Source organism: Danio aesculapii, chromosome 13 (genome assembly GCF_903798145.1).
Source record: "Danio aesculapii chromosome 13, fDanAes4.1, whole genome shotgun sequence".
Lineage (NCBI taxonomy): Eukaryota > Metazoa > Chordata > Actinopteri > Cypriniformes > Danionidae > Danio > Danio aesculapii.
The window spans coordinates 50,695,009-50,712,006 of NC_079447.1; the positions used below are offsets into that span (position 1 = coordinate 50,695,009).

Consider the following 16,998-nt stretch of genomic DNA (forward strand, 5'->3'; position numbering starts at 1 on the left):
AACTGCAGAACTTGCTCGGATTGTGTATAAACCGAGACGCTAAGACTCGGAATACTGACTTGAGCTCATAAACATGCCTGCTGCCATTCATGCGTGATTGGTTATGGGATGAACTTTTGTATTGGAGAACAATGGATCGTGTTATAAGGGCCTGTTTGGGTGCTGGTTATAGTGTGTGAGAAGGGTTGCCGTATAGTGAGGGCGTGCAATATTTATCATCTTCAATAATATGGTAATGGTTGTTTTAACGATGTGCGAGCTGACATTATCACGTATGTCAGTCACTTCGCGGAAAACAGCAAAAACACGTCCTGATAGTCTGACAGTTTGAACGCAGAGCCTGATATTCATTGGTAAGGGTTTTATTTGTGTGATAGGGCAGTAATAGCACACAAGAAAGTGCACAACCTGATGAAAGTCAGGTGGCCTATCCAAGTTTTAGGAACAACGAATAGTAACTTGATTTCTAGTTGATGATTTGCTATCAGAAGTGGCTTAAATGAAAGGCAATTATTGAATTATTTATTTATTATTAATAAATGAATTATTATTATTATTATTATTATTATTATTATTATTATTACTATTTTATTATTATTATTATTTTTATTATTATTATTATTTATAATTTTTTTGTAATTATTATTATTATTATTATTATTATTATTATTATTGTTTTTATTATTTTTATAATTTTTTTACTATTATTATTATTATTATTATTTTTATTATTATTATTTTTTATTATAATTTTTTATTAATTTATTATTATTATTATTTTTTTTTATTATTATTATTATTTTTTTTTTTATTATTATTATTATTATTATTATTATTATTTTTTATTATTATTATTATTTTTATTATTATTATTATTTTAATTATTATTTTTATCATTATTATTTTTATTATTATTATTTTTATTATTATTATTTATTCTATTTTATTATTTTGATTAATTATTATTATTATTATTATTATTATTATTATTATAACAGCTCAGGGATGTTCACTGACAACATGTTTGTGCACTTTCTAAAGATTGTCGTTCTGTTTTTGAATAAAAAGTTTTGGAAATTAATGCTTTTCTTGTTTGTTTTTTTTTTTTATCCGATTCATCAATTAATCAGAAATAAATAAATAAATAATCGGCAGATTAACCAATTATTAAAATAATTGTGAGTTGCCGCCTTGGACAAAAGTCTGGTCACTTAACAAAAATAATGTCCAGTAGAGAATATGTGCTCATGCTGCAGTGGAAACAGAATGAATATTGTGTCTGACTCCATCATGAGCTTGGAGGACTGCATCCATACATCTCTGCAATGACTCAAATCACTGATTAATAAAGTCATCTGGAATGGCAAAGAAAGCGTTCTTGCAGGACTCCCAGAGTTCATCAAGATTATTTGTGTTCATCTTCAATGCCTCCTCTTTCATCTTACCCCAGACATGCTCAATAATGTTCATGTCTGGTGACTGGACTGGCCAATCCTGGAGCACCTTGACCTTCTTTGCTTTCAGGAGCTTTGATGTGGAGGCTGAAGTATGAGAAGGAGCGCTATCCTGCTGAAGAATTCCCCCTCTCCTGTGGTTTGTAATGTAATGGGCAGCACAAATGTCTTGATACCTCAGGCTGTTGATGTTGATCATCCACTCTGCAGATCTCTCGCACACCCCCATACTGAATGTAACCCCAAACCATGATTTTTCCTTCACCAAACTTGACTGATTTCTATGAGAATCTTGGCTCCATGTGGGTTCCAGTAGGTCTTCTGCAGTATTTGTGATGATTGGGATGCAGATCAACAGATGATTCAGCAGAAAAATCCACCTCCTGCCACTTTTCCAAGTGATCAAGTAGAAGATCAACTTGCTCTTACAACTGAGATCCACAACAAGACTTTTGTCAGGTGTATTAATTATCAGTATAAGCTCAAATGTGACATGTAAGGGTTATTTATAACCGTATTTATAAGTATAAAGTGAGAAATTACATGACATAACCATAGGGTTTCGCTAGGTTAATGAAAGCTTTGTTTTATTTTTCATGTAAAAGTTGGCATTAGCATGAAATTGCTCACATATTGAATATATATGTTCAGTTCTAATCTATTGAGTCGCCATGTATTAAAGCCGGTTTCTTCTTGCTTTGACACCTCCACGTGGTCTCCTCCTCTTTCCTCATGACCCTCCCCCGTCCCAGAGCACAGTACAACAGCTTACAGCGTGTGTGTGGAACGGCAGAGGTTAAAGACGTGTGAGCAGAGCAGCTTTAGCCACTCCCTTAGCCAAGCAAGATTTTCTTTTTTTATCCCTTTATCTCCTCCTCCTCTCGTTTCCCTTGTTCTCGCTCTCGAGTGCTCAGTCGCTCGCTCGGGCTTTTTTCTATGAGCAGCACCGTCCCGAAAGAAACAATGTGTGTGTGTTAGACTGAGAAAAACCGAGGCGTCCGGGAAAAGAAAGACAGACTAGAAGAAACGCAGCAGTGAAGAATGGAGGACAGTACGACAGATTTAGCTCCAGCGTGCAACTCTACGGCCATGCTGAACCACAACTGCACCGGTAATGCAGCGCTGCGTTATTGTGTGTGTGTGTGTGTGTTAGAGCGTTTGGAATTGACTTTTTTTGAAGGAAATGTCTTGAGATGCATGCTTGTGTGTGTGTGTTTGATTGAGGTAAAGTGATGCTACTTTGAATATTCGCTCTGAAATGGCATGCAAGTACGACTTCAAAACAAAATTAGCACCATTAAATTAGCTGTACTTTGATAGTTATTAGCCGCTAATGATTTCACTATTTAAGATTTGCAAGAAACTCTTGTCTAAAATTCTATTAAGAAGGTGAAAGTCTGAATGTGCGACTATAAAATCAACTTTACCTCAGTGTGTGTGATTGATTTTGTGAAAGAGCTGTCTTGAGACATGCTTGTGTGTGTGTGTGTATGAGTGTGTGTGTAAGTGTTAACTTGCTTCTTCCTTTTTTTTGTCACATGGAGGTTCCCCTCTGCACACCACATATAGAGGAAGTGTGTGTGTAACGCTCTAACCTGTGCTGTGTGTGTTTAGTGAGAGTAAAGATCATTTGAATGCTCGTTGGGGCTGTTAATGAGAGAAACGCTGGCAGAGAGAGAGAGTGTGTGTGTGTGTGTGTGTGTGGTTGTGCTTCAGATACAGGGTGTTTCATGTTTATGTTGGGTTCATAAACCTAGCATGCTTTTGTTTAGTTTTTTGGGGGAAAATTGTGCAGTGTTTGTGTGTTTTTGAAATATTATTTTCTCTTGCATTTCTCTCATTGGATGATCAATTGTTGTTTTAGACTAAAATGCTAATTTATTGCAAGTTTCAGCATCCATTTCACTTAGTATTTTGTTTATTTGAAGTCAGAATTATTAGCCCCCCGTTGAATTTTGTTTCCTTTTTCAAATATTTCCCAAATGATGTTTAACAGAGCAAGGAAATTTTCACAGTATGTCTGATAATATTTTTTCTTCTAGAGAAAGTCTTATTTGTTTTATTTCGGCTAGAATAAAAGCAGTTACTAATTTTTTTAAACACCATTTTAAGGTCAATATTATTAGCCCCTTTAAGCTATATTTTTTTGATAGTCTACAGAACAAACCACTGTTATACAATAACTTGCCTAATTACCCTAACCTGCCTAATTAACCTAGTTAAGCCTTTAAATGTCACTTTAAGCTGTATAGAAGTGTCTTGAACAATATCTAGTCAAATATTATTTACTGTCATCATGGCAAAGATAAAATAAATCAGTTATTAGAAATGAGTTATTAAAACTATTATGATTAGAAATGTGCTGAATAAATCCTCTCTCTCTGTTAAACAGAAATTTGGGAAAAAATAAACGGGGATAATAATTCTATATACCGTGTTCAGCAAATATAAGTCTTTTAAATTCATAGGAAGCTTTACAATATTATATTTGTGCATATACATTAGATTAGTCAGTACTGAAGCCAAATCTGAAGCTTATCTAACAAAATAACCTACGATAACAATCCAAAAACTAGCACAGCCAAATTTATATGTTATAAAAAATATTAAATACAAATTTAAAAAGAGGAGAAATCAAGAGAAGCAAAAAAAAAAAAGGGAAAAATTTAGTTGAAATCTTGAAGGTTGTAAATATTATTATTTTTTGCTATATATAGCTTAAATTTAATTGTATTATCTTTCAATTTCTAAATATGTTTGGTGACTAAAATATTATTTTAATCAGTATATCTGTTCAATAAGTCTGTTTTGTTGAAATGCACCAAAATACATTGCCTATATTCACTGATAAATGGATCAAAATATTGATTTTCAAAATGGGCTGTACTCGATTATGCTGAGCACTTTATATATTTTATTTAAGCTTTTTTATTTTTAAACACAAAGCAGTACAAAGGAAACCACCGTGTATGAACACTGAGTATTTTCTGTGTTTTCTAAATTGTCTGTTGTCTATGTGTGTGAATGAAAGTGTAATCCCAGTGATTGGTTGCAGCTGAAAGAGCATCCGCTGTGTAAAACATATTCTGGATAAGTTGGCGGTTCATTCTGCTGTGGCGACCCCTGATTAATAAAGAGACTAAGCTGAAATGAAAATGAATGAATGGAAGATAATCTGAGACTGTAGATTGAATTAGCTTGGCACATTAGCAGTAACATTAATGTCATGCTTGTAAACAAAGTAAGGTGTAGTTACTGTTCTGTGTATTTGTTTACGCTACATGTTCTTATATAGCGAATGGGAATCTGTTGTGGCAAGTTGCGTTCTGCTATGTTTTTCTACACATTCAGGAGCGCACAATGTAAACCAATGCAAATCACCACAGAAAATGGCGACCATTTTATAGTGCTACTTTTAGCCAAAAAGCTATATAATTGTTGTTTTAGAACAGCCAGAAAGGATCCATTTATGTATTTGTGTCAAATGGGAGCATCATTAACCCATAATAATTTATGGTAGCTATAACTGTCGGTACGTTTGTCTGCTTTTCATGCAGTTTCTATTCTAATTTGCAGGCAATTAAAGTATAAATTGAAATGTAAAGTCAAATATAGCTAGAAGAAGTGAAAGCATTGGTGACACGGTGGTACAGTGGGTAGAAGGTCACTGGTTTGAGCCTCGGCTGGGTCAATTGGCATTTCTGTGTGGAGTTTGCATATTCTCCCCATGTTCGCGTGGGTTTCCTCCGGGTGCTCCGGTTTCCCCAACAAGTCCAAAGACATGCTGTAGGTGAATTGGGTAAGCTAAATTGGCCATAGTGTATGTGTGAATGAGTGTGTATGGGTGTTTTCCAGTGATGGGTTGCAGCTGGAAGGGCAATGAATGAAATAACTTGCCTAATGAAAATGAATGGAGTGAAAGAATTGATCTTTCCTATCAGCAAATACTAATCCAAGCAAAGGAAACCACTATAACGCTATAACATCTTCACTAATGACCAATTTACTGAGGAATATCCACAACAAGATCAATGTAAACATCGCTGAATTGGAGCTCTGACAAGAACATGAGGGTTTTAAATGACTGAAAAAGGGCTACGGGTGCAGTTTATGAATCGTAAGTGCCCACAATTTAGTTAGTGATCATATTATATATGTTTAGTTCTGTTTATATGTGATCCTAATATCCCTAGCTTGAAGCAGATGAAAATATAAGCTCATTGAGCTGCGTTTCAATGGAGATCCCAATGTACCCTGCTCATTTCACTTTTATGTTTACTCTATTGCATTTAGCTATGCTTGTAATTTGTTTATTACGTTCCGTGCACAATTTGTTTCTCTACTAAATCATGCCAATCAATAGAAATTAATAAATTGTTACATATAGAGGTATTTAAGTCGTCTAGTAAAATTTGATTTATACTGCAATACATAATCACAGAAATACAAAATATCAAAAATCCCAAAAGTTTTGCGCGAGCAGAGAGAAGAACCAGCCAGCGAGCGGAGAGAACTTATCGCGCGCACTGTAGGCATGACCTCACTCGCGAGAGATGATGATGATGATGATGGTGGTGATGATGATGATGATGATTATTATTATTATTATTATTAAGATCCCCTGTGTGCGCGCGCCTGGGCCTGTAATCTGCTCGCAGTTCACTTCTCCTCGCGCATAAACATCACTGCTGCGCTCGATTAATATTGGCATTGATTTGCCGCCATATATATTTTCGAACACGCTCAGGAGCGCGCAATGTAAACCAATGCAAATCACTATAGAAAATGACGACCGTTTTATAATAGATATTTGTTGTTTTAAACTCTGTTATAGATAGAACAGCCAGAAAGGATAAATTTATGGATCTGTGTCGAATGGGAGCGTCATTACCTATTATAAGTAGCTATATAGTATATAGTAGCTATAACTGCCAGTACATTTGTATGCTTTTTATACCGTTTCTATTTTTATTTGTAGGCAATTAAAGTATAAATTGAAATGTAAAGTCAAAATATAGATAGCAGAAGTGGACAAATAGGTTTTTCCCACCAGCAAATATTAATCTAAGCAATAGAAACCACTATAGCGCTATAACATCTTCACTAATGACTGAATTGCTGAGGAATACCCTCAAGATCAATGTAAACATCGCTGAATTGGAGCTCTGGCAGGGACGTGATGATTTAAATGATTGAAAATGGCTGCAGGTGCAGTTTATGGATTGTAAGTGACCACAGTTTACAGTTAGTGATCATATCATATCTGTTTTGTTCTGTTGACATGTGATGCAAAAGTTCTTAGCTTGAAACAGATGAAAACATGAGCTGTTTCAATGGAGATCTTAGTGGAGCTGTCATTGTGGCTCTTTTTTTTCAGTCACTGGTCATGTGACTAAAAATACTGATCAATATGATTTTCTTTATTTTTGTAGTGTGCATGCTTTATATTTATAGCCTCCCGGGTCACAAATTCCCAGAACACACTGTATTGACACATTCCCATTCTCTATATGTGTGTCTTATAATTTGAGCTCTTGAAAATACTTGCTAAAATATGTGAGGTGAAGTTATGCATCAAACAATCTAATTTACTCATGCTGAAAAACTACAGAAGATGTCAAATATTCCTTAAAGCTGTAAATATCTGTGTTTCTCTTAACCTTCAAACCTGAAGGCTTTTAAAACATGTTGTTGAGTCTCAAGATAAGGCTTTCTCAAGTCAACGTTGAGCGATTACCTTGGCAGGCTGTGTGTTGCTGGTGTTATTGTCTGCTATGCGTGCGTGGAGATGCTTGAATCTGTGTGTTGTGGCTTTTTATTGGGATGCCACGTCTCTACAGTCTGTTTGTGGCGTCTCGTTCATGGTGAAATGGGGGAGTAGACGTTAAACGCTTTGAAAAAGTCTCTGTGCGTGTGTGTGAAGGGTTACGGTTAGTCTGTTACTGATGAGGATGTGAAACAGAAATACCCGGGTTCAATGGCTGACTGTGGGCTGAATTCTGCCTCTGGTCAGGGTGTTTCTTCCTTTCATTGTAATAAACACTGGTTAGAGAAACAATAAAAAGGTGAATGATTAACTTGTGTGTTACTGTGTGTGTGTGTGTACATGTTTCTTGTGATATAATTGTGACAGTTTCCTGTGAGGGTTGGTTTTAGGGATATGGTAGGGGGAGGGAGATACAGTTTGTACAGTATAAAAACAGTGGAAACCTGTGTATGTCCCCACAATTCACAAAAACAATCCTCTCTGTTTGCTTGTATGTGTGTGTGTGTACTTATTTGCCTACACCATATGTGAATCAGCCATAAATATGTCCAGCTTGCATTCATAGTGTGTTTGCGGGTGATACACAATACAAGATTTTCTGTTTATCTCGTTATGTACTATTATTAATGAAAGCAGAAGTGTGTCATTTTTTTGAACTGCTAAAACACTCTTCAGTTGGGGTTTGTGTGTACGAGACAGCTGTGTGTAAACCATTACAGGTTTATTTCCTCCCTGTGTAAACACTGTCTCTGTGCTGTCTTCGGAACTTTGACTCTGTTTGTTTAAGCGTTCAGATCAGCTCCGCACGGCAACAAACACTCAGCCAGTGGTGTGGCTTTTGGGGCGGGGCTTTTGGTTTTTCTGACCAATAGCGGGTGACGGGAGTTTGTTTGAAAACATGGCTTTCAATTCTGTTTAGTAGAGAAGAGAGTCAAAAATGTTGCATGACAATTGTGTAACAGTTATACTACCAAAGGTCAGCTTTCTCTCTCTCTCTAATATCACTTTATGTTAGTTTATTTTGCATATTCATAAGCACATCTTTACAAAAAACATGAGGCACATTTATATTTTGATGGATGGATGGATGGATAGATAGATGGGTGGATAGGTGGGTGGATGGTTAGATAGGGGGATGGATGGATGAATGGGTGGATGGATGGATGGTTAGATGGATGAATGGGTGGTTGGATGGATGGATGGATGGATGTTAGATGGATATTAGATGGATGGTTGGATGGATGGATGGTAAGATAAGTGTATGGATGGATGGTTAGATGGATTGATAGATAGATAGATAGATAGATAGATAGATAGATAGATAGATAGATAGATAGATAGATAGATAGATTGATGGATGGTGATGGATACATGGATGGATGGATGGATGTTAGATGGATATTAGTTGGATGGATGGATGGTAAGATAAGTGTATGGATGGATGGTTAAATGGATTGATAGATTGATGGATACATGGATTGATGGATGGATTGATGGATGGATGGATGGATGGATGGATGGAGGGATACATGGATTGGATGGATGGATGGATGGATACATGGATTGATGGATAGATGGATGGATGGATGGATAGATAGATAGATAGATTGGTGGATAGATAGATTGGTGGATGGATGGATGGTTAGATGGATGGATGGATGGATGGATGGATGGATGGATACATGGATTGATGGATGGATACATGGATAGAGAGATAGATAGATAGATAGATAGATAGATAGATAGATAGACAAATGGATGGATGGATGGATGGATGGATGGATGGATGGATGGATTGGTGGATGGATGGATTGGTGGATGGATGGATACATGGATGGATGGATGGATACATGGATTGATGGATGGATACATGGATTGATGGATGGATACATGGATGGATGGATGGATGGATAGATTGGTGGATGGATGGATTGGTGGATGGATGGATTGGTGGATGGATGGATTGGTGGATGAATGGATTGGTGGATGAATGGATTGGTGGATGGATGGATTGGTGGATGGATAGATGGATGGATGGATGGATTGGTGGATGGATGGATTGGTGGATGGATGGATTGGTGGATGGATAGATTGGTGGATGGATGGTTAGATAGGTGGATAGATGGTTAGATAGGTGGATGGATGGATGGATGGATAAATAAGTGGGTGGATGGATGGATATCTCCACCATTATACTCTCATTTACTTGACTGTCTGTTTTAGATGTGGATAGTCCATATATTTAGACTGTTGTTATTATATACAGGTAATAAGGCTGCACAATATGTTGGAATTATTACAGATATATACAAATTATTATATATTTATGCAAATTAAAGTGCCTGGGTTCTACAAGTTTTTTTCATTCATTTTTTTCAATGGGGATTTTAGAAATATCTTTATTAAAGTAACGCTTACCCTTTAAAAAAACTGTACAACTTTCCTGAAGTTCAACTATTGAGTTTTACCATTTTTTTATTCATTACTGTGCCTGGTGAGAGTACTTGTAGCTTAGCTTAGCATAGATCATTAAATCGGATTAGACCATTAGCATCTCACTCAAAACATTGTCTAAACGTTTCAATAATCTTCCTATTTAAAGCTCGACTCTTCTGCAGTTACACAGACAGAAAATCAAAAGTTGCTATGTTATTGGTCAATATTGCTAGGAACTGTACTCTCATTCTGGCGTAATAATCAAGGAACTTTGCTGCTGCAGAGTGAATCAGCAGACATACTTCATTATGTTAGTCTGAGCGCTTCACTGGTGATGTTTGTTTTTACAAACGAGGAGGACACAGTTGATTGTCTGATTTTGCTGATTTATCTATGATAAATTTGACGTGGTATAGTTGACTGAATAACACAGGAAAATACATGCAAATGCTTGTGTTTAGTGCTGAAACGGATGTGTGTTTAGAGAAAATCTCATTCAGCTTTCACAGATAGACAGCCACCGAGTGTGTGTGTGGGATGTGTTAGTGTGTTTATGTAGCGGTCAGTGGTTATTTTGAAATTGTGCAATAGATATCTGATCCTTGTGAACAGATGAATAGAAAGCCTGTCTTCCGCTTATTCTGCAGAGAAATGAATGACTTTAAAAGCATCACAATAATATGAAACATGAGGAATCACCTTCTGATGAGGTTTTGCTTGAGTCCAAAAAAAATTACTAGTGGTTTTTACGTCACAGAAACACACATATATATGTATGTAGGCATGTATATGTTCATAGGTCAGTTGGCATTTCTGTGTGGAGTTTGCTGTTCTCCCTGTGTTGGCGTGGGTTTCCTCCGGTTGATCCAGTTCCCCCACAAGTCCAAAAACCATGTAGTATAGGTGAATTGGGTAAGCTAAATTGCCTGTAGTGTATGTGTTGTGGATGAGTGTGTTGGGTGTTTCCCAGTGTTGGGTTGCAGCTGGAAGGGCATCCGCTGCATAAAACATATGCTGGATAAGTTGCCGGTTCATTCCACTGTGGCGACCCTAGATTAATAAAGGGACTAAACCGAAAAGAAAATGAATGAATGTTCAGTATTCACGCTTTACCATTGCACACACTTTGTAACGTTATTTATCAAGTTTAAAGAGTCTCTTTAACACTTATGTTTATTTTTATTATAAAGGGATCAGATATTTTGTTTAATATTTTTGTTCTCCGACTATTAAAACTTTTTGCTTAAGTAATGATGGTAAATTAAAATAAAAAAATCGTAATATTCTGTAATCTAATGTTAAAAAGATTCAATAATTATCAATAGCGGATTATATGAAACAAAAATACACATATAATACACACATATATATAATATATAATATATATATATATATATATATTATATATATATATATATATATATGATATATATGTGTGTATATATATGTGTGTGTATATATATGTGTGTGTATATATATGTGTGTGTATATATATGTGTGTGTATATATATGTTTTGTAATATTATGTTTGTGTATATGTGTTTGTATGTATATATATATTTATATGTATGTATGTATATGTGGTGTGATATATATATATATATTATATAATATAATATATATTATATATATATATATATATGTAATATATTATATGTATATTATGTATATATGTATATATGTATATATGTATATATATGTATATTATAATATACACAAAATACAAAAATAGTAAAAACTGCTTTTATTCTAACTGACATAAAACTAATAAGACTTTCTCCAGTAAGAAATCTGTTCATCATGGCAAAGATAAAATAAAATCAGTTTTTTAGAAATGAGTTATTAAAACTATTATGTTAAGAAATGTTTTGAAAAAAAAAACTTCTCTCCATTAAACAGAAATTAGGGGAAAAAATGAAACAGAAGGCTATAATTCAGGGGGGCCTATAATTCTGACATTGAACTATATATATATATATTATATATATATATATATTATATAATATATATATATATATATATAATATATATATAATAGATATATATATATATATATATATATATATATATATATATTCTATATATATATAGTCTATATATACTATATAATATATAATATCATATATATATATATATATTTATATATATATCTATATATATATATTTATATATATATTCTATATATTTTTTTTATTGTTTATATATATATTTTTTTTTTATATTTATTATTTTATTTATTTATATAAATTTGAAAATCTGTTTAATGAAGTATGTGTTTCGGTAGTGATATAATGGCATTTGGCTTCTAAAATGTACAAACCCTTAGTACTAAAATGTAGAATTAAATAGATTAAACATGTAAAACATTCGAGTTTTTACCACCTCAGTGGAAATTTGAGTACCTTTTCTTCTCCGTGTTCACCTGACACACAAAACTTTGGGTCTTTCACCACTGTTACACACTTCACCACCAACACACACACAGATATGCTGATAGTCATTATCTAGATCTGAGTGTGACTGAAGGCCAGTGCAGTAGTGATATGTGTATAGCAGTTTAGTGATATGGAATCAGGTGATTTTCAGTGATGAAGTAAGGCAGGGTTAATCAGTGTCAGGGTTTAGTGGAGCGGATGTGGCCTTCTCTGTCTGATAATCCTCCTCATCTATCAGCAGAACTCATACAGTGCGCACATATTTGGCCCGAATGCACAACCTAATGTCTTTACACAAACATGTCACCACATGCGCTGAACAGACTGAACGGCCGCTTGGAATCCACCGCGCAGTAATTAGCGCTTCATGCAGACACACATTTCAGCACAGACCTGTTTTCACATCTGAGTGCTGATGTACACGTGTGTTTCTGTGACGAATGTGTGTGTGTTGAACATTTGTGTGTGTTTGACGACTATGCGGTGTGTTTCTGTGATGAGCATGCATGTAGAGAGTGTGTGGTGGGTGTGTTTTGTTGACCAAGTGTGTGTTGAGCGTGTGTGGTTCTGTGATGAGCATGCACTGTAGAGAAGAGTGTGTGTGTGTGTGTGTGTGTTGTTTGTTGACCAAGTTGTGTGTTAAGCATGTGTGTTTCTGTGATGTGTGTGTGGTTGTAGAGCATGCGTGTGTGTTTGAGCATGTGTGTGGTGTTGAGCATGCAGTGTGTGTGTTGAGCATGCATGGTGTGTGTTTGAGCAGCGTGTGTGTGTGTTGAGCATGCGTGTGTGTGTGTGAGCATGCGTGTGTGTGTGTTGAGCATGCGTGTGTGTTGAGCATGCGTGTGTGTGTTGAGCATGTGTGTGTGTTGAGCATGCGTGTATGTGTTGAGTGTGTGTATGTGTCTTGAGCGTGTGTGTGTGTTGAGAATGCGTGAGGTGTTGAGCATGCGTGAGTATGTTGAAACGCGTGGTGTGTGTTGAGCGTGTGTGTGTGTGAGCAATATGTGTTGAGCAATGCTTGTGTGTTGAGCATGCCTGTGTGTGTTGAGCAAGTGTGTGTTTGTGTTGAGCATGCGTGTGTGTGTTTAGCGTGTGTGTATGTGTTGAGCGTGTGTGTGTATGTGTTGAGCGTGTGTGTGTGTTGAGCATGCGTGTGTGTGTGTCGAGCATGTGTGTGTGTGTTGAGCATGTGTGTGTGTTGACCGTGTATATGTGTATGTGTGTGTGTTGAGCATGCGTGTGTCTTTTGAGCGTGCGTGTGTGTTGAGCGTGTGTGTGTTAGCAAGTGTGTGTGTGTTGTTGAATCAGTGTGTGTGTGCGTGTGCTGAGCGGTGTGTGTGTGTTGAGCATGCGTGTGTATGTGTGTTGAGCATGTGTGTTGTGAGTGTGTTGAGCATGTGTGTGTGTGTGTGCTAGCATGTGTGTGTGTTTCTGTGTGTGTGTGTTGAGCATGCGCGTGTGTGTGTTGGGCATGTGTGTGTGTGTGTGTTGAGCATGTGTGTGTGTTGAGCATGCACGTGTGTGTGTGTGTGTGTGTTGTTGAGCATGTGTTGGTGTTGAGCATGTGTGTGTGTGTGTGGTTGAGCATGTGTGTGTGTGTGTGTTGAGCATGCGTGTGTGTATGTGTGTGTTGAACGTGTGTGTGTTAAGCAAGTGTGTGTGTGTGTGTGTTGAGCGTGTGTGTGTGTTGGGCATGCGTGTGTGTGTTGAGCATATTTGTGTGAGTGTGTTGAGTGTGTGTGTGTGAGCGTGTGTGTGTGTTGAGCGCGTATGTGTGTGCATGTGTATGTTGAGCGTGTGTGTGTTGAGCATGTGTGTGTTGAGCATGAGTGTATGAGTCTTTAATGTGTGTTGAGAGCATTTGTGTGTGTGTTGACCATTTGTATTGAGCGTGTGTGTGTGTATGTTTCTGTGTTGTGTGTGTGGGTGTGTGACTACAGTGACTCATTAACATGAAGCTTCAGTGTTGTGCAGTTAATGGTGTTTTTCTCACTGGTTTGCTAAAGGCAGAGGAATCTCATTCATAAAACTGCAGTGAATCACACACACACACACACACACACACACACACACACACACACAACACACACACACACACCACACACACACAGACCCATTAAAATGTTTGTCTTAAGTTTCCCCCATCATCAAGTCATCAGATTTAGAAAGAGTTTTTCTCTGATGAACACAAGACAAGATATTTTGAAGAATGTTGGGAAAAAGCCACAATAATGGGAACAGAAATGCTCTGGAAGTCAGTGGCTTTTTTTCTGAACATTCTTCAGTGTTTCTTCTTTTGTGTTCAACAGAAGAAAGAAACTCAAACAGGTTTAGATCAAGTGGAGGGATGAGTGAAGATGACAGAGGTTTCATTTTTGCATGAACCGTCCCTTTAAATCTGAGATAAGAGCTGAGCGTGAGCATCTCCATCCCTTGAGTATCTGTATGCAAATGTCAGCGTTTATGTCTGTTACACATGTGTGTGTGTGTATGTGTGTGTGTGTAATCCTCCGTGTCTAGACATGCTGCCATCTTCTTCGTGTCTGATTTTGCATACGTGCAGCAGTCTCCTGAGGTCGTCTGGAGATGCGCTCTGTGATTCTGTGTTGTCGGCCTGTATGTAGCATTAGCATACAAACAGAGCTGGAGTCTCTGTTGTTAGTGTAGCGAGTTATAAAAACATTCAACCCCTTAGAGTTGTCTTGAAGGGTAATATTAGCTACATACACCGAAATAATTTTTGTATCAGGCTGTAAACACCTTTTTTGAGCGTTTTAACATGGAAGTCTATGAGGATTTGCTTGTATCTGGAGCAAGCCCCCAGTGGTCAGTCGAGGAATTGCATATTCTAGGCATATAGCGATTCACAGTGAGTCGAAGATCGATTCTAATATGTGACGATTCAAACCGGTAGAAATGTTGAATGAATCGCGATACATGTTTTGAACAGAGGGGGCGCTTTGTTTACAGGCGCAATCTCGCTCTACCTGCACATAAGTGGCGAGCAAGAAATAGGACGGCAGAGTAAAATGACAGCGGTAAAGTGCACCAGACAAAATATCATGAGCTAATACTGCAAAAAGACGTTTATTTGCGCTAACAGAACGACTATGATACACATAAACCATCAGCACAGTGGAAAAACGTCTGTCACAGACGTCTGTACGCAAAAAAAAAACTATTATAAGCCAAACCACGCGGAGCTGGGGCCTCATGTATCAACGCGGCGTATCATAAACACTTTAATATGGGCGCCAGATTTCACGCTCACGTTTGGATTTACAGCGGACTTGATTTCAGAGGGGACTCAAGTTGTCGTCACTCGTGGAGAAAGGAAAATGAATTGTCAGCTATTAGCACTAACGTTTGAGGTCACTTCCTGTATGAGTCAAGTCTGGAAATGACTGGACCACAAGGCCTCCGCAGCTTCCTTTTGTTGTGGCTTTCCCGCCTTTTTCAGTCACATGTTCAGCATCCACCCTAGTATACTTAATCTATTGTTACATTATTTCAGGTACTACTGAGAGTTGTTTCAATGAATACCCTAGTTAGCACACTACAATGTTTTGTTGTTGTTGTTGTTGTTGCTGCTGCTGTTGCTGTTGTTGTTGTTGTATTGTAGCATTTTACCACAGTTCTTTTTGTAATACTGTTAAAGGAAGTTACTGTCGCCTCACACCAAGAAGGCTACTGGTTCGAGTCCCGGATGGATCAGTTGGTGTATCTGTGAGGAGTTTGGATGTTCTCCCCGTGTATGTTTCCTCCTGGCGCACCAGTTTACCCCAGAGTCCAAACACATGTGGTATAGGTGAATTAAATAAACTAAATTGGCCAGAGTGTGTATGTGTGTGTGTTAATGGCAGTGTGTTTGGGTGTTTCCCAGTACTGGGTTGTGACTGGAAGGGCATCTGCTGTGTAAAACATATGCTGGATTAGTTGGTGGTTCATTGTGCTGCGGTGACCTCTGATAAATCAGAGACTAAGCCGAAGTGAATGAATGAATGAAAAACCTCTTATTATATGCCACACCACCCCCACCCCTACCCCTAAACTCATAAACCCATAAAGCAAGTCCTCATAAACCAGCATAATAGAGTATAACTACTACAGCCATATCACCCTGCAGCCCAAGACCGGTTACTCACTGAAGCCAAGTAGGGCTGAGCCTGGTCAGTATCTGGATGGGAGACCACATGTGAAAACTAGGTTGCTGTTGGCTGTGGTGTTAGTGAGGCCCAGCAGGGGGCGCTCAACCTGTGGTCTGTGTGAGTCCTAATGCTCCAGTATAGTGAAGGGGACACTACACTGTCAGTGAGCGTCGTCTTTCAGATGAGAGATCAAACCGAGGTGCTGACTCTCTGTGGTTATTAAAAATCTCATGGCACTTCTCGTAAAGAGTAGGGGTGTAACCCCAGTGTCCTGGCCAAATTTCCTCCATCTGCCCTTACCCATCATGGACTCCCAATCATCTCCATCCACTGAATTGGCTCAATCACCATCTCTCTCCACTCCACCTATAGCTGGTGTGGGGTGAGCGCACTTGTGCTATTGTCCTGTGGCTGCCGGTCTTCATCCGAGTGGATGCTGCACACTGGTGGTGGTGTGGAGATACCCCCCTCATGACTGTGAAGCGCTTTGGGTGTATGGACATACACGATTAATGCGCTATATAAATACAAATTACATTACATATAACTAGATTATAGCCAAATTTCTCTCCTTTTAAGCCACTAAGACCAGTACACACACACACAAACAAACAAACACACCTAACCAGTTCAGACTTGTGCAGCCATGAGCTGTACTCTGGTTTACGAGTGTGTCGAGTGTTTACATGATGCTCTAAGCCTGACACAATGACTTAATGATTTTTCTCTAGGGTCAAATCCAGAGCAGTTCAATATGG

General features: G+C 37.5%; 1 protein-coding gene across 3 annotated transcripts in view; it reads left to right on the forward strand.

Moving 5' to 3' along the window:
* LOC130239223 (echinoderm microtubule-associated protein-like 4) overlaps nt 1-16,998 on the forward strand; it is a 127,386-nt gene that overhangs the window by 40,332 nt on the left and 70,056 nt on the right. Inside the window, exon 1 of one of the 3 annotated variants that reach the window (XM_056470286.1) lies at nt 2,306-2,565. The exons of 1 other annotated variant lie outside the window; for it this stretch is intronic. In XM_056470286.1, the coding sequence (XP_056326261.1) occupies nt 2,496-2,565 (70 nt within the window). In that variant the 5' untranslated portion in view covers nt 2,306-2,495. Of the gene's footprint in view, nt 1-2,305; nt 2,566-16,998 lie in introns of those variants that run through there. One more of the 3 variants, XM_056470288.1, reaches the window with a different exon arrangement.